General features: G+C 50.4%; 1 protein-coding gene across 1 annotated transcript in view; it reads left to right on the top strand.

The window, feature by feature from the left end:
- TRMT13 (tRNA methyltransferase 13) overlaps positions 1-18,907 on the top strand; it is a 207,594-nt gene that overhangs the window by 149,749 nt on the left and 38,938 nt on the right. Inside the window, exon 8 of the mRNA XM_086954492.1 lies at positions 1,555-1,627. Within this exon, the coding sequence (XP_086810618.1) occupies positions 1,555-1,627 (73 nt within the window). The remainder of the gene's footprint in view (positions 1-1,554; positions 1,628-18,907) is intronic.

The following is an 18,907-nucleotide window of genomic DNA, read 5'->3' as shown; positions in this document are numbered from 1 at the left end:
AATAATGCGAGACCTATTGCATTGCAAATGCTTGTTCTAAATTGGTTTGCTATTTTTCTTGTGTTGTATTTACACTTTATTACAGTTTGAAGTGTGCATAAATACTTTACATATTGCCTTTAAGTTAAGCCCAATTTCTCTGTGCCAAGCTACCAGAGGGTTAAATACAGGCTAATTTGGGGTTTGCTTGTGACTTCACCCTGACGCGGGATGGGGTTGCTGCTTGAGTAAAATCCCCCCCCCCCCCTCAACCAGAAACCAACTCCTTAAACCTGCTGTGCCACGTCACGGGTGGTTTAGGGTGGGGCCTATGGGTTTTAGTTTTAGTGTTCTTTTTTATTCTATGTGTGTATTTCGCAATTCTCTGGTTGTAGTAAAGTAACCAGTCTTGGGTTGCTTGTATTCCAGTTCAGAGAGGACCTGGACTGGCAGTTCAGGTTGGACAGTTCCTATAGGAGCCGCATCAAGATCGATTTGCAAATTGCTTGGTCCAAACTGAAGTGGCATGGTGGCGAAACACAATGGACTGGGATGATAGCCCGAGTGATTGCCAATGGCTGACATCAATCCAAGCATACCCTCTGTTACCTTGTTGCAGTGTATGGTTATAAGCGGGAGTCTATGGTTCTTGAACAATCCTAAAAAGGTTTTTATTGCTGACAATGACCGTTGTACTGCAGGTCTACTTTTCTCCAACTGAATTTTGCCCCTGTTGCCTTATAATTGTTGTTGGTTTGTCCTTCACTTACTGATGTGACTCATAACTTGTGAAGCTGGACAATACATTTCTGATTTCCACGCCAATCTACATTCCAGTATGCTTGTTTGAGATGCTTCCAAGCGACTTTTAAAAGATCTAAACATTCACCTTTTTACTTTAATACTGCTTAAAAATGCATACTTATTGGCCCCAGACTTGCCCACATTGGACACCATTTTTCAAGGATACCTTTGGTGCTAGCCTTATTTGATATTAGAAACTGGCAGCCATTAGTTTTATGTTTGCTATTTTGGTTTTTACACCTTCACCACGTGACAGACAGACCACAACGACGCACTAGAATTTTTGTCTGATGTTGCATCACCTTATTATTATTGATATCTGCCTAAACTGTTGATGCCTAGGTTTGTTGTTCCTTTACTAATGTATGGTTTCCTAATGGCCAACTGTGATACCTTTTAGGTCCGATGGAAGTTAAGTACACTGTACCATGAGTTCAGTTGAGTCCCATAAAAGAAATACCTTTTTACTTGCATCAAAATTACCAAGGCTCATAGTGTGATATGGTTTGCTAAGTTCCTTCTCCCTGTTTCAAATTTGACACCTAAAGGACAGATCAGATGTCAAGAGCTGAGCATCTGTTAACTTTTTGAGTCGTTTTGAAGGCATATACCTCATTGTTGAATTTTAGCTATTACAATACGTAGCTCACAAAGAAACTGCATAGCTTATTCTCACTTTCTCACCATTACTTTAATTTCTAGCTTTTTCGATTCATTTGCTGTAGTCAAAAGACACTAAATCGTCCTTTCTGTACTATTTTTGTTTTATAGGTTGATGGAAAGCACAGAAAACATAATTCTTTGTTTGAAAGGCTGCACATTGATATTCAGCACTTATGTTTAAGTAAGTTGACTATATCTTACACCTTTCCCTCACTTCCATTAGCCCTCCTGATTTGCTTATAGTCCTGTTCGAAACTATGATTTTGGAAGTACACCGTTCTGCAAAAGTGACCCGATAAATCCTAAAGCCCTCTGATAATTGGACATGTTTTTTCCACCCTGAGGCTATCAATAGCATCATGCTCTGTACATTGTACTTAGCTGTCTTGAAAAACATACATAACATTTAACACCACTCTCAGGGAAACTATGACTCTTTAAGATGCTTAGTGCTAAGTTAAGAGGGGTGCTATGTTATAAAAATGTTCCACAACCAGAGTCCTATAGCTTTTATCCATTGCAATGTTTTGGATTGTGGTACTCTGCACTTTGTCGGTTGTTTACAGCAAAGGCAAGAAAGCTGCTGATGATGTTAGTCTTTGAAGGAATAGTAGAGTTAACCTCAAATCTGATATAAAGACCCATTACTTGGGACTCAGAAGGTGGTGTTTGATTAACATTCACTAATAGGGCTGGAGTAAGCAAGATATATGAACTTCTTAAGTTACCGTAGGCTTAGTTTTGTTCAAATTTGGTTTTATATCTTGGACAAGGATCCAGGATCCAAAGCACAGGTAGAATAGAGACTTTACACAGCGTATGTAACCCATTCCAGTCATTTATTTAGTCATGTTCATATGAAATCATTAACTTGAACTGATTAATTTACCATTTCCTGATGAAGTACATAATGCTGAAAATGGGTTATCTATACAAGCAAGGGAATTCATTCTAGTGGTATGACCTTCTCGTCAAAGGGAGCTGTGAACTCAAAGGTAGCTGTGCTGGCGTTTGTATCTGGATCAAGCTTTTGGAAGACTGTGGTGTTGCTAATGAGGATTGTGTGAATGTGGTTACATCACTAAGTTGAGCAGCTATACCCATTGCAAATATATTATGGGGAAGCTTCTGATTTAGAAAAGTTTGAGATTGAGAATATATGTTTGAGTCCTTGAATCTGAAGGTTTGTTGTTCTCATTGGAGATGATAGTTACAGGGTAACATATTGTTGCTACCAGAACAAGAAATTTAGTGTCCCCGTAGCAGAAATATCAGGAGAAACAAGGACTGTTTAACATTTTATGAGTAGTCTATGCTGGTGACCGTGGCAGAGGGCAAAATGAGGGCTTTTTCACATTTAATTATTAAAGTATATTTAGAGCTCACTGTAGCCGGATGTTAACGTCGTGCTTCGCATGCTCCCAGAAGTACAACATATTTGCAATAACTGAATAATGTAGGAGCAGACTGTGTGAAGTTGGCCAGATATGCAGCGTTCGCTATTCTAGTGACCGCTATGTATCGTTCCAAACGACCCTTATGATGTTTGGTTGTAAGTCAACCTATAGACCAGCTATCCTAGTAGCGTGGATACGAGCAGTCTAAGGCTAAAGACTCGAGAGGGCGTGTTAAGCCAGCTGTTTACCACACATGTACCCCTTGAACACCAAGTGAAAGGACACCACACAAGTGTTATGAAAATAAACAGGATATTTATTAAGATTCACAACAGCCCTGTACTCTTTATGAGGACAGGGTACTAAGCACAAACCAAATCTCTTAGGAAAATACTTCAAGTGCACAATTAAAACAAGTGTCCGAGGACACGGAAAGTTTAGAAGTCTCGGGCGGACCCGATAAGGCAAGTCGGAAGCGAGGGACTCAGGACCCTAGAGTAAAGAGGCTATGCAGGCACCGAAATGCCGAGTTACCTAGCCACGAGGGCTGCGGCTGCACAAGTCTTACAGGCGTCGGGGGTCTTCGCTGACGAGCCGGACGAAAAGGAGTTGCTGGCTGGCGACCAGTGATGAATAGTTCGTAGAGATCCAAGCCTGGATCAGAGATAGTTGATACCTGAAAGCAGAGGGGACCAAGTTCGTACTACTAGCCAGTAGTCAGAGGGTACCAGGAGGGCACCGGTTGGCCGTCACCTCGACTAGGTGAGTGGGCGACGCTAGGCTCTGCAGTTTCACGGACCAGGAGGCGTTGTCGGCGACCCGGATGGAGGTGCGAGCTGTCCCACGAAGGATGATGCGGTCGGCGTCGCTGGGCCCAGGATTGGGGCAACAAGCCTTGGCAGATTTCAGGGCCACGTGGTGGGCCTAAAATGGCGTCTTGAGGGGACCAGGAGGGTCCGGGGTGCTTCTCTCAAAGATAGAAGCAAGGGCCAGTCTGGAGCAACCAGACCAGCAGCGTTGGTTGTCGGATGTCGTCACAGGAGGGCACAAGCCAGCGGCTAGTGACCGGACAACGTGTTGAGCAGCGAGCAGAAGGGCCCCACGCAGATCGTGGAGATGCTGGGAGACTGCACTTCGGTGCTGGAGCGGCTCAGGGTCGGGGCTTCTCGGACCCCAGAGCACTCACCAGGGAATTACTTTGATGGTCGTGCTGGTTAAGAGCGTGCAGGTTTTGATGATGGCCGGTCCCTCGAGGTCTCGTCGCACCCACCGACCACAGCTGAGCTGATGACGTGGGTAGAGGTCAGAGGTGCCAGGGAAGCCGGTTCTCGTCGAGCTGGGCCGTCGGATTCCTTGAGGAAGGACTTGCAGCAAACCGCAGAGTTCTTAGATGGTGCCCGCTGATGCAGGGTGACTACTCCTTAGTCACAAGGGAGAAATCTTGAGAAGAGTCTCGAATGTCCTTTCGTAGAAAGTAGTTCTTGATTCAAAGATGATCTAATTTGGAAGGGTCCCCGCTCCGGCCTTTATCCTAAAGAAAGGGGTGGGTACATGACTAGGTCCAGCCCTGAGGGTGGGACCAGGAAGGGGGGTAGTTACACCCCTCTCCCCTGCCGGACTTTCCCCAGGCCAGGGCTGGCGCCCCTGGAACTGGTTCTGACCGGCAGATGCGTAGTGAGCACCGGGGTGCCACTCCGCAGTCACCTTCTCGCAAAAGCCCTACCTACCCAGAATACACAAACCCTGTCTGGGACGGTGCGAACACCGCCCTTGACAGGAAACCCTTTGTCCAAGCGCTCCTCGCTGGAAGGACTCCCAGCAGCAGGAGGTCAGACTCGTGTCTGTGGTGGCAGCATCCATTTTGTGGAGCTGAGGCTTTAGTTAACTTTAACCGGGGTTCACAGTTACGTACATGTCGTATCCCTCTAGAAGGGCGGAATGCTAACCTCGCCGCCAGAACTGGTGAGGGGGCAGCATCCCGATTCGTATGACACCTTACTCGACATGTCTTGATAACGCGACACCGAAGTTACCGATGTGGTACGCGTTATCATGGAACAGCCATTGGGTCTTTGTTCCGCAAGCTGCAACCGGGCTCGGCTCGGGCCAGAACCTAGTTCACACGAGCCCACGCACTCTGCCTTCAGGATTGTCAAGGCCTGCCATAGGAGTGACTGATAGGAACTCGGGCGTCCATTGTACGGTTAGATATAGGGCTACTATACCTAAAGCAAAGGGTGGTTACACGGCTTTGCCCCAGCTGTCATGCAGCCAGTTGTGTCAAATTTAGGAGGCCAGCCAGGGGTGGCATAATACATGCTGCAGCCCCTGGCGGCCCTGGGTATACCTATGCCCTGCGTTACGGGGTCTGATAAGGTGGCCCAGTACCAATTGGTAAATGCACCTAGGGTACATGGAATCCATTTTAAAGAGAGAGCAGTAGGCCTGGGGTCCTGATTGGCAGGTTCCCAGGTCGACTATGTCCAAAACCAACTAAAACACAGGGCAAAAAAATTGGGGGCAACCATAGTCAGGATGTACCTTCCTACACAACCCCCCCCCCAAACGAAAGGAGATAAGGCTATCCTTGCCCAGGTAAGCCTCTATTACCTAAGTGGCCATATAAGGAAGTACCAGCTCTGGCTTGGTTTCCCCCTGTGTCATGGTCCACTAGGCAACCCCTCACCCTAAGGGTATCTGAGGGTCTCCACCATAGGGAATCTCTGTCTTTGGTATGTCTTGGGAAAGAAGAAGGCTGATGCTGGGATGGAGTACTGAAGTGAGGCTCCTCTACCTTTGGGCTCAACTTCCTCCAATCACCATCCATCATGTGTGCCTTTCTTTCTTTAGCTGAGATGCACTGAGCTCTCAGGGTCAGCCTCTGGCTACCTAAAGCTGGAGGCTGAGTCCCTCTGTTTGGCTTACTGGAGGGACAGGTCAGGTCTGGGGTTTTTAGGCCCCAGGTTTGGCTGTGCCCAACAGTGTCCAGCTGTGGGAGTTCCCTAACTACTTTTAAGGGGGATCCCTCAGGAGTCTGTTCTATTCTCACTTGGCTAGGTTTACCAGCTTCAGTGATCCTAATCGGCTGATTAAGGGGTTCTTTTGGACAGGGGGCCTTTTGGGGTCCACCACTGGCCTCCCTGACCTCTTCAGCCCTGGGCTGACTGAGGCAGGGTAGAGAGGTGCAGGTTACCTGCTCCAGACTGGGTCCCACCTGGGAAGGGTCCACTGCCATCAGGGGCTCTGCCAGGCTAGGCCTGACTACCTCTGGGGCAGTTCCTTCAACAGGGGTAGAGTCAGTTCCCTGAGGAGGCTGGCTCTTACCTAGTGTCTGGGAGGGGGAAGACTCTTCTTCCTCCTCAATGCTCTCTGTTTGAGTGGAGTGATCCATTGTTTCAGGCTTCACAACCTCACTATCTGTCTGAGTAGAGGCTGAGACCATTTCAACCTTGCCAACCTTTTCAGGAGGGCACTCAGTCTGTGTTTGGGCTGTGACTGTCACAGCCCTCCTATCCTGTTCTGGAAAGTCTGTCTGAGCCTGGGCAGTGGCTACCACTGCCCTTCCAACCTTTTCAGGGAGGAATGGTGCTTGGACTGGGGCTGTAGCTATTACTGCCCCACTAACCTGTCTGGATAGGCCTATCATTCGGGAGTGAGTTTCTTGCTCCACCTCAGCCCATGCTGAGAGTTCCAGGTCATTCCCCAGTAAGCAATCTACAGGTAGGTTATCTGTCACTGCCACTCTCATGGGCCCTGTGACATTACCCCAACTGAGCTTGACTACTGCCATGGGATGCCTTCTCTTCACTCCATGAATGTCTGTCACCTGATAAGTAAAACCAGGGGTCAGTTGAGCAGAGGGGACCAGATGGTCACTCACCATGGTGAGGCTGGCCCCTGTGTCTCTGAATGCCTCAACTTTCTGACCATTTACTAAAACTTCTTGTCTATACTTTCCCAAAATGTGGGGTCCAGTAGTGAAGTTGGCAAACCCCATGCCAGTCTCACAGACAAGAGTGTGGTCAGGGAACCTGGCTAGGCCAAAGTCCTCCTGATTGCCCAAAGTAATGCCCACCACATTCTTGGGGGCACTCCCACCACCTGGGGGATTACCACTAGTGGTAACAGGAGGTCTGGGAGTGTTACTTGGGGGGATGTTTTCCTTATTGCTATTTTTAGGGCACTTGGCATCACTTTTGTAATGGCCCACCTGTTTACAGGTATGGCAATAAGGTTTCTTCTGTTCTGAAGGAGTGTTCTGGGACCCACCACCCTTGTTGGAGTTTTGGGGCCCTTGGGAAGTCTTCTCTGTGGATTTATCCCCACCCTTCTCTTGAGGCTTGGTTGATTCCTTTTTCTGGTCACCACCCTGGTTTTTAGGCCTAACCCTGGTTCTGACCCATTTGTTTGCCCTCTTACCCAGTTCCTGTGGAGAGGTCAGATCAGAGTCTACCAGGTGCTGATGTAATAACTGGTTCTGACAATTATTTAAGATTTGCTCCCTCATAATTAGATTATACAATCCTTTAAAATCAGTAACCTTACTACCCAGTAGCCAGCCCTCAAAAGCCTTAGTGGCACAATCGACAAAGTCAGACCAATCTTGAGACTGCGTTTTCTGGGTATCCCTGAACAGCACCCTGTACTGTTCAGTGGTTAGGCCAAACCCTTCAACGAGTGTATTCTTCAAGACTTGGTAATTGTTAGCCTCCTCTACCCTTGTGGTGAGGAGCTTGTCTCTACCTTTACCTTCAAAGGAGAGCCACAAGATAGCTGCCCACTGACTATGGGGAACACCTTGCACAGTGCAGGCCCTCTCCAAAGCAGTAATCCATTTGTGGATGTCGTCCCCTTGTTTAAAGGGGGGCACTATCTTACCAAGGTGTTTTGTATCAAAACTCCTTTCCCTATTGCTAGGTACAATGCTGCCACCAGTGGGGACTACCCCACTTAACTGTTGCTCTCTAGCAAAGGCAAGCCTTTCTTTGGCCAGGGCAAGTTCTTCCCTTTCAATCCTCAGATTAGCTGCCCTTTCTTTAGCTTCGTACACTCTCCGCTGAGGGGACGTCATCCCTCTTTGAGAAGAGTTGTGAGAGCCATTGGTTTGAAGGGATCTGCCAGAGTCTCTTGACAGAGATCTGGCTCGTCCATTCCCAATGTTAAGCTGACCTGATAGTGGCCCCAGGGGTCCCCCAGTACCACTGTCATGTTTGCTTAAGTTGGCCCTGCTTAGTCTACCGACTTCTACCTGTCCCTTATCTGCCTCATCCCCAGAGGGATCCTCATTCTCATCATCCTCTACATCTTCAGTCTCAGTTGAGAGGTGGATGAGGTCAGGATCGTCTCTGGTTCCCTCAAGGGGAGGCATGTCTCCTTCTGGATTAGAAGAGCTAACAAGGGTCTCAGCTTTTCTGGCATCATAAGTCTCCAAGAGACCAATCAGAAAGGAAGTTGTGGGGTTAGACCCCTGCTTGATCTTCCTGGAGTGACACACTTGTCTTAACTCCTTGAAGCTCAGCACAGTATATCTTGAAGGGATGACCTGTGGAGGGTCAGCTGACACAAGGGGAGACTCAGAGTTTCCTCCTTTGTCCGACATACTGTTTCTAGTGTGGTGTAAGTGATGCACCTACCTACACTATGTGTTTACCTACTGATCCCTTGCTAAGAGTTGCAGCCAAGGTGTGCTAGGCCTTGAGGAGCTGCAACAGCTGGTTCAGTAGAACTCAGAGTATTCTAAGCTTAGTTATATGTACTAACAGTACTTATGTGATCTTTCAACAAGATATTCTTAGGATACGTGTGGTAAAACAACAGCAAGCTCAAATCCCACCGCTGCCACCAATGTGAGAAGTTGGCCCGATATGCAGCGTTCGCTATTCTAGCGACCGCTATGTATCGTTCCAAACGACCCTTATGATGTTTGGTTGTAAGTCAACCTATAGACCAGCTATCCTAGTAGCGTGGATACGAGCAGTCTAAGGCTAAAGACTCGAGAGGGTGTGTTAAGCCAGCTGTTTACCACACATGTACCCCTTGAACACCAAGTGAAAGGACACCACACAAGTGTTATGAAAATAAACAGGATATTTATTAAGATTCACAACAGCCCTGTACTCTTTATGAGGACAGGGTACTAAGCACAAACCAAATCTCTTAGGAAAATACTTCAAGTGCACAATTAAAACAAGAGTCCGAGGACACGGAAAGTTTAGAAGTCTCGGGCGGACCCGATAAGGCAAGTCGGAAGCGAGGGACTCAGGACCCTAGAGTAAAGAGGCTATGCAGGCACCGAAATGCCGAGTTACCTAGCCACGAGGGCTGCGGCTGCACAAGTCTTACAGGCGTCGGGGGTCTTCGCTGACGAGCCAGGAGCCGGACGAAAAGGAGTTGCTGGCCGGCGACCAGTGATGAATAGTTCGTAGAGATCCAAGCCTGGATCAGAGATCGTTGATACCTGAAAGCAGAGGGGACCAAGTTCGTACTACTAGCCAGTAGTCAGAGGGTACCAGGAGGGCACCGGTTGGCCGTCACCTCGACTAGGTGAGTGGGCGACGCTAGGCTCTGCAGTCTCACGGACCAGGAGGCGTTGTCGGCACCCGGATGGAGGTGCGAGCTGTCCCACGAAGGATGATGCGGTCGGCGTCGCTGGGCCCAGGATTGGGGCAACAAGCCTTGGCAGATTTCAGGGCCACGTGGTGGGCCTAAAATGGCGTCTTGAGGGGACCAGGAGGGTCCGGGGTGCTTCTCTCAAAGATAGAAGCAAGGGCCAGTCTGGAGCAACCAGACCAGCAGCGTTGGTTGTCGGATGTCGTCACAGGAGGGCACAAGCCAGCGGCTAGTGACCGGACAACGTGTTGAGCAGCGAGCAGAAGGGCCCCACGCAGATCGTGGAGATGCTGGGAGACTGCACTTCGGTGCTGGAGCGGCTCAGGGTCGGGGCTTCTCGGACCCCAGAGCACTCACCAGGGAATTACTTCGATGGTCGTGCTGGTTAAGAGCGTGCAGGTTTTGATGATGGCCGGTCCCTCGAGGTCTCGTCGCACCCACCGACCACAGCTGAGCTGATGACGTGGGTAGAGGTCAGAGGTGCCAGGGAAGCCGGTTCTCGTCGAGCTGGGCCGTCGGATTCCTTGAGGAAGGACTTGCAGCAAACCGCAGAGTTCTTAGATGGTGCCCGCTGATGCAGGGTGACTACTCCTTAGTCACAAGGGAGAAATCTTGAGAAGAGTCTCGAATGTCCTTTCGTAGAAAGTAGTTCTTGATTCAAAGATGATCTAATTTGGAAGGGTCCCCGCTCCGGCCTTTATCCTAAAGAAAGGGGTGGGTACATGACTAGGTCCAGCCCTAAGGGTGGGACCAGGAAGGGGGGTAGTTACACCCCTCTCCCCTGCCGGACTTTCCCCAGGCCAGGGCTGGCGCCCCTGGAACTGGTTCTGACCGGCAGATGCGTAGTGAGCACCGGGGTGCCACTCCGCAGTCACCTTCTCGCAAAAGCCCTACCTACCCAGAATACACAAACCCTGTCTGGGACGGTGCGAACACCGCCCTTGACAGGAAACCCTTTGTCCAAGCGCTCCTCGCTGGAAGGACTCCCAGCAGCAGGAGGTCAGACTCGTGTCTGTGGTGGCAGCATCCATTTTGTGGAGCTGAGGCTTTAGTTAACTTTAACCGGGGTTCACAGTTACGTACATGTCGTATCCCTCTAGAAGGGCGGAATGCTAACCTCGCCGCCAGAACTGGTGAGGGGGCAGCATCCCGATTCGTATGACACCTTACTCGACATGTCTTGATAACGCGACACCGAAGTTACCGATGTGGTACGCGTTATCATGGAACAGCCATTGGGTCTTTGTTCCGCAAGCTGCAACCGGGCTCGGCTCGGGCCAGAACCTAGTTCACACGAGCCCACGCACTCTGCCTTCAGGATTGTCAAGGCCTGCCATAGGAGTGACTGATAGGAACTCGGGCGTCCATTGTACGGTTAGATATAGGGCTACTATACCTAAAGCAAAGGGTGGTTACACGGCTTTGCCCCAGCTGTCATGCAGCCAGTTGTGTCAAATTTAGGAGGCCAGCCAGGGGTGGCATAATACATGCTGCAGCCCCTGGCGGCCCTGGGTATACCTATGCCCTGCGTTACGGGGTCTGATAAGGTGGCCCAGTACCAATTGGTAAATGCACCTAGGGTACATGGAATCCATTTTAAAGAGAGAGCAGTAGGCCTGGGGTCCTGATTGGCAGGTTCCCAGGTCGACTATGTCCAAAACCAGCTAAAACACAGGGCAAAAAAATTGGGGGCAACCATAGTCAGGATGTACCTTCCTACACAACCCCCCCCCCCCCAAACGAAAGGAGATAAGGCTATCCTTGCCCAGGTAAGCCTCTATTACCTAAGTGGCCATATAAGGAAGTACCAGCTCTGGCTTGGTTTCCCCCTGTGTCATGGTCCACTAGGCAACCCCTCACCCTAAGGGTATCTGAGGGTCTCCACCATAGGGAATCTCTGTCTTTGGTATGTCTTGGGAAAGAAGAAGGCTGATGCTGGGATGGAGTACTGAAGTGAGGCTCCTCTACCTTTGGGTTCAACTTCCTCCAATCACCATCCATCATGTGTGCCTTTCTTTCTTTAGCTGAGATGCACTGAGCTCTCAGGGTCAGCCTCTGGCTACCTAAAGCTGGAGGCTGAGTCCCTCTGTTTGGCTTACTGGAGGGACAGGTCAGGTCTGGGGTTTTTAGGCCCCAGGTTTGGCTGTGCCCAACAGTGTCCAGCTGTGGGAGTTCCCTAACTACTTTTAAGGGGGATCCCTCAGGAGTCTGTTCTATTCTCACTTGGCTAGGTTTACCAGCTTCAGTGATCCTAATCGGCTGATTAAGGGGTTCTTTTGGACAGGGGGCCTTTTGGGGTCCACCACTGGCCTCCCTGACCTCTTCAGCCCTGGGCTGACTGAGGCAGGGTAGAGAGGTGCAGGTTACCTGCTCCAGACTGGGTCCCACCTGGGAAGGGTCCACTGCCATCAGGGGCTCTGCCAGGCTAGGCCTGACTACCTCTGGGGCAGTTCCTTCAACAGGGGTAGAGTCAGTTCCCTGAGGAGGCTGGCTCTTACCTAGTGTCTGGGAGGGGGAAGACTCTTCTTCCTCCTCAATGCTCTCTGTTTGAGTGGAGTGATCCATTGTTTCAGGCTTCACAACCTCACTATCTGTCTGAGTAGAGGCTGAGACCATTTCAACCTTGCCAACCTTTTCAGGAGGGCACTCAGTCTGTGTTTGGGCTGTGACTGTCACAGCCCTCCTATCCTGTTCTGGAAAGTCTGTCTGAGCCTGGGCAGTGGCTACCACTGCCCTTCCAACCTTTTCAGGGAGGAATGGTGCTTGGACTGGGGCTGTAGCTATTACTGCCCCACTAACCTGTCTGGATAGGCCTATCATTCGGGAGTGAGTTTCTTGCTCCACCTCAGCCCATGCTGAGAGTTCCAGGTCATTCCCCAGTAAGCAATCTACAGGTAGGTTATCTGTCACTGCCACTCTCATGGGCCCTGTGACATTACCCCAACTGAGCTTGACTACTGCCATGGGATGCCTTCTCTTCACTCCATGAATGTCTGTCACCTGATAAGTAAAACCAGGGGTCAGTTGAGCAGAGGGGACCAGATGGTCACTCACCATGGTGAGGCTGGCCCCTGTGTCTCTGAATGCCTCAACTTTCTGACCATTTACTAAAACTTCTTGTCTATACTTTCCCAAAATGTGGGGTCCAGTAGTGAAGTTGGCAAACCCCATGCCAGTCTCACAGACAAGATTGTGGTCAGGGAACCTGGCTAGGCCATAGTCCTCCTGATTGCCCAAAGTAATGCCCACCACATTCTTGGGGGCACTCCCACCACCTGGGGGATTACCACTAGTGGTAACAGGAGGTCTGGGAGTGTTACTTGGGGGGATGTTTTCCTTATTGCTATTTTTAGGGCACTTGGCATCACTTTTGTAATGGCCCACCTGTTTACAGGTATGGCAATAAGGTTTCTTCTGTTCTGAAGGAGTGTTCTGGGATCCACCACCCTTGTTGGAGTTTTGGGGCCCTTGGGAAGTCTTCTCTGTGGATTTATCCCCACCCTTCTCTTGAGGCTTGGTTGATTCCTTTTTCTGGTCACCACCCTGGTTTTTAGGCCTAACCCTGGTTCTGACCCATTTGTTTGCCCTCTTACCCAGTTCCTGTGGAGAGGTCAGATCAGAGTCTACCAGGTGCTGATGTAATAACTGGTTCTGACAATTATTTAAGATTTGCTCCCTCATAATTAGATTATACAATCCTTTAAAATCAGTAACCTTACTACCCAGTAGCCAGCCCTCAAAAGCCTTAGTGGCACAATCGACAAAGTCAGACCAATCTTGAGACTGCGTTTTCTGGGTATCCCTGAACAGCACCCTGTACTGTTCAGTGGTTAGGCCAAACCCTTCAACGAGTGTATTCTTCAAGACTTGGTAATTGTTAGCCTCCTCTACCCTTGTGGTGAGGAGCTTGTCTCTACCTTTACCTTCAAAGGAGAGCCACAAGATAGCTGCCCACTGACTATGGGGAACACCTTGCACAGTGCAGGCCCTCTCCAAAGCAGTAATCCATTTGTGGATGTCGTCCCCTTGTTTAAAGGGGGGCACTATCTTACCAAGGTGTTTTGTATCAAAACTCCTTTCCCTATTGCTAGGTACAATGCTGCCACCAGTGGGGACTACCACACTTAACTGTTGCTCTCTAGCAAAGGCAAGCCTTTCTTTGGCCAGGGCAAGTTCTTCCCTTTCAATCCTCAGATTAGCTGCCCTTTCTTTAGCTTCGTACACTCTCCGCTGAGGGGACGTCATCCCTCTTTGAGAAGAGTTGTGAGAGCCATTGGTTTGAAGGGATCTGCCAGAGTCTCTTGACAGAGATCTGGCTCGTCCATTCCCAATGTTAAGCTGACCTGATAGTGGCCCCAGGGGTCCCCCAGTACCACTGTCATGTTTGCTTAAGTTGGCCCTGCTTAGTCTACCGACTTCTACCTGTCCCTTATCTGCCTCATCCCCAGAGGGATCCTCATTCTCATCATCCTCTACATCTTCAGTCTCAGTTGAGAGGTGGATGAGGTCAGGATCGTCTCTGGTTCCCTCAAGGGGAGGCATGTCTCCTTCTGGATTAGAAGAGCTAACAAGGGTCTCAGCTTTTCTGGCATCATAAGTCTCCAAGAGACCAATCAGAAAGGAAGTTGTGGGGTTAGACCCCTGCTTGATCTTCCTGGAGTGACACACTTGTCTTAACTCCTTGAAGCTCAGCACAGTATATCTTGAAGGGATGACCTGTGGAGGGTCAGCTGACACAAGGGGAGACTCAGAGTTTCCTCCTTTGTCCGACATACTGTTTCTAGTGTGGTGTAAGTGATGCACCTACCTACACTATGTGTTTACCTACTGATCCCTTGCTAAGAGTTGCAGCCAAGGTGTGCTAGGCCTTGAGGAGCTGCAACAGCTGGTTCAGTAGAACTCAGAGTATTCTAAGCTTAGTTATATGTACTAACAGTACTTATGTGATCTTTCAACAAGATATTCTTAGGATACGTGTGGTAAAACAACAGCAAGCTCAAATCCCACCGCTGCCACCAATGTGAGAAGTTGGCCCGATATGCAGCGTTCGCTATTCTAGCGACCGCTATGTATCGTTCCAAACGACCCTTATGATGTTTGGTTGTAAGTCAACCTATAGACCAGCTATCCTAGTAGCGTGGATACGAGCAGTCTAAGGCTAAAGACTCGAGAGGGTGTGTTAAGCCAGCTGTTTACCACACATGTACCCCTTGAACACCAAGTGAAAGGACACCACACAAGTGTTATGAAAATAAACAGGATATTTATTAAGATTCACAACAGCCCTGTACTCTTTATGAGGACAGGGTACTAAGCACAAACCAAATCTCTTAGGAAAATACTTCAAGTGCACAATTAAAACAAGAGTCCGAGGACACGGAAAGTTTAGAAGTCTCGGGCGGACCCGATAAGGCAAGTCGGAAGCGAGGGACTCAGGACCCTAGAGTAAAGAGGCTATGCAGGCACCGAAATGCCGAGTTACCTAGCCACGAGGGCTGCGGCTGCACAAGTCTTACAGGCGTCGGGGGTCTTCGCTGACGAGCCAGGAGCCGGACGAAAAGGAGTTGCTGGCCGGCGACCAGTGATGAATAGTTCGTAGAGATCCAAGCCTGGATCAGAGATCGTTGATACCTGAAAGCAGAGGGGACCAAGTTCGTACTACTAGCCAGTAGTCAGAGGGTACCAGGAGGGCACCGGTTGGCCGTCACCTCGACTAGGTGAGTGGGCGACGCTAGGCTCTGCAGTCTCACGGACCAGGAGGCGTTGTCGGCACCCGGATGGAGGTGCGAGCTGTCCCACGAAGGATGATGCGGTCGGCGTCGCTGGGCCCAGGATTGGGGCAACAAGCCTTGGCAGATTTCAGGGCCACGTGGTGGGCCTAAAATGGCGTCTTGAGGGGACCAGGAGGGTCCGGGGTGCTTCTCTCAAAGATAGAAGCAAGGGCCAGTCTGGAGCAACCAGACCAGCAGCGTTGGTTGTCGGATGTCGTCACAGGAGGGCACAAGCCAGCGGCTAGTGACCGGACAACGTGTTGAGCAGCGAGCAGAAGGGCCCCACGCAGATCGTGGAGATGCTGGGAGACTGCACTTCGGTGCTGGAGCGGCTCAGGGTCGGGGCTTCTCGGACCCCAGAGCACTCACCAGGGAATTACTTCGATGGTCGTGCTGGTTAAGAGCGTGCAGGTTTTGATGATGGCCGGTCCCTCGAGGTCTCGTCGCACCCACCGACCACAGCTGAGCTGATGACGTGGGTAGAGGTCAGAGGTGCCAGGGAAGCCGGTTCTCGTCGAGCTGGGCCGTCGGATTCCTTGAGGAAGGACTTGCAGCAAACCGCAGAGTTCTTAGATGGTGCCCGCTGATGCAGGGTGACTACTCCTTAGTCACAAGGGAGAAATCTTGAGAAGAGTCTCGAATGTCCTTTCGTAGAAAGTAGTTCTTGATTCAAAGATGATCTAATTTGGAAGGGTCCCCGCTCCGGCCTTTATCCTAAAGAAAGGGGTGGGTACATGACTAGGTCCAGCCCTAAGGGTGGGACCAGGAAGGGGGGTAGTTACACCACTCTCCCCTGCCGGACTTTCCCCAGGCCAGGGCTGGCGCCCCTGGAACTGGTTCTGACCGGCAGATGCGTAGTGAGCACCGGGGTGCCACTCCGCAGTCACCTTCTCGCAAAAGCCCTACCTACCCAGAATACACAAACCCTGTCTGGGACGGTGCGAACACCGCCCTTGACAGGAAACCCTTTGTCCAAGCGCTCCTCGCTGGAAGGACTCCCAGCAGCAGGAGGTCAGACTCGTGTCTGTGGTGGCAGCATCCATTTTGTGGAGCTGAGGCTTTAGTTAACTTTAACCGGGGTTCACAGTTACGTACATGTCGTATCCCTCTAGAAGGGCGGAATGCTAACCTCGCCGCCAGAACTGGTGAGGGGGCAGCATCCCGATTCGTATGACACCTTACTCGACATGTCTTGATAACGCGACACCGAAGTTACCGATGTGGTACGCGTTATCATGGAACAGCCATTGGGTCTTTGTTCCGCAAGCTGCAACCGGGCTCGGCTCGGGCCAGAACCTAGTTCACACGAGCCCACGCACTCTGCCTTCACGATTGTCAAGGCCTGCCATAGGAGTGACTGATAGGAACTCGGGCGTCCATTGTACGGTTAGATATAGGGCTACTATACCTAAAGCAAAGGGTGGTTACACGGCTTTGCCCCAGCTGTCATGCAGCCAGTTGTGTCAAATTTAGGAGGCCAGCCAGGGGTGGCATAATACATGCTGCAGCCCCTGGCGGCCCTGGGTATACCTATGCCCTGCGTTACGGGGTCTGATAAGGTGGCCCAGTACCAATTGGTAAATGCACCTAGGGTACATGGAATCCATTTTAAAGAGAGAGCAGTAGGCCTGGGGTCCTGATTGGCAGGTTCCCAGGTCGACTATGTCCAAAACCAGCTAAAACACAGGGCAAAAAAATTGGGGGCAACCATAGTCAGGATGTACCTTCCTACACAACCCCCCCCCCCAAACGAAAGGAGATAAGGCTATCCTTGCCCAGGTAAGCCTCTATTACCTAAGTGGCCATATAAGGAAGTACCAGCTCTGGCTTGGTTTCCCCCTGTGTCATGGTCCACTAGGCAACCCCTCACCCTAAGGGTATCTGAGGGTCTCCACCATAGGGAATCTCTGTCTTTGGTATGTCTTGGGAAAGAAGAAGGCTGATGCTGGGATGGAGTACTGAAGTGAGGCTCCTCTACCTTTGGGTTCAACTTCCTCCAATCACCATCCATCATGTGTGCCTTTCTTTCTTTAGCTGAGATGCACTGAGCTCTCAGGGTCAGCCTCTGGCTACCTAAAGCTGGAGGCTGAGTCCCTCTGTTTGGCTTACTGGAGGGACAGGTCAGGTCTGGGGTTTTTAGGCCCCAGGTTTGGCTGTGCCCAACAGTGTCCAGCTGTGGGAGTTCCCTAACTACTTTTAAGGGGGATCCCTCAGGAGTCTGTTCTATTCTCACTTGGCTAGGTTTACCAGCTTCAGTGATCCTAATCGGCTGATTAAGGGGTTCTTTTGGACAGGGGGCCTTTTGGGGTCCACCACTGGCCTCCCTGACCTCTTCAGCCCTGGGCTGACTGAGGCAGGGTAGAGAGGTGCAGGTTACCTGCTCCAGACTGGGTCCCACCTGGGAAGGGTCCACTGCCATCAGGGGCTCTGCCAGGCTAGGCCTGACTACCTCTGGGGCAGTTCCTTCAACAGGGGTAGAGTCAGTTCCCTGAGGAGGCTGGCTCTTACCTAGTGTCTGGGAGGGGGAAGACTCTTCTTCCTCCTCAATGCTCTCTGTTTGAGTGGAGTGATCCATTGTTTCAGGCTTCACAACCTCACTATCTGTCTGAGTAGAGGCTGAGACCATTTCAACCTTGCCAACCTTTTCAGGAGGGCACTCAGTCTGTGTTTGGGCTGTGACTGTCACAGCCCTCCTATCCTGTTCTGGAAAGTCTGTCTGAGCCTGGGCAGTGGCTACCACTGCCCTTCCAACCTTTTCAGGGAGGAATGGTGCTTGGACTGGGGCTGTAGCTATTACTGCCCCACTAACCTGTCTGGATAGGCCTATCATTCGGGAGTGAGTTTCTTGCTCCACCTCAGCCCATGCTGAGAGTTCCAGGTCATTCCCCAGTAAGCAATCTACAGGTAGGTTATCTGTCACTGCCACTCTCATGGGCCCTGTGACATTACCCCAACTGAGCTTGACTACTGCCATGGGATGCCTTCTCTTCACTCCATGAATGTCTGTCACCTGATAAGTAAAACCAGGGGTCAGTTGAGCAGAGGGGACCAGATGGTCACTCACCATGGTGAGGCTGGCCCCTGTGTCTCTGAATGCCTCAACTTTCTGACCATTTACTAAAACTTCTTGTCTATACTTTCCCAAAATGTGGGGTCCAGTAGTGAAGTTGGCAAACCCCATGCCAGTCTCACAGACAAGAGTGTGGTCAGGGAACCTGGCTAGGCCATAGTCCTCCTGATTGCCCAAAGTAATGCCCACCACATTCTTGGGGGCACTCCCACCACCTGGGGGATTACCACTAGTGGTAACAGGAGGTCTGGGAGTGTTACTTGGGGGGATGTTTTCCTTATTGCTATTTTTAGGGCACTTGGCATCACTTTTGTAATGGCCCACCTGTTTACAGGTATGGCAATAAGGTTTCTTCTGTTCTGAAGGAGTGTTCTGGGACCCACCACCCTTGTTGGAGTTTTGGGGCCCTTGGGAAGTCTTCTCTGTGGATTTATCCCCACCCTTCTCTTGAGGCTTGGTTGATTCCTTTTTCTGGTCACCACCCTGGTTTTTAGGCCTAACCCTGGTTCTGACCCATTTGTTTGCCCTCTTACCCAGTTCCTGTGGAGAGGTCAGATCAGAGTCTACCAGGTGCTGATGTAATAACTGGTTCTGACAATTATTTAAGATTTGCT

This window comes from Lissotriton vulgaris, chromosome 1_1, assembly GCF_964263255.1.
Source record: "Lissotriton vulgaris chromosome 1_1, aLisVul1.2, whole genome shotgun sequence".
Taxonomy (NCBI): Eukaryota; Metazoa; Chordata; class Amphibia; order Caudata; family Salamandridae; genus Lissotriton; species Lissotriton vulgaris.
This window is presented reverse-complemented; position numbering and strand designations above follow the sequence as displayed.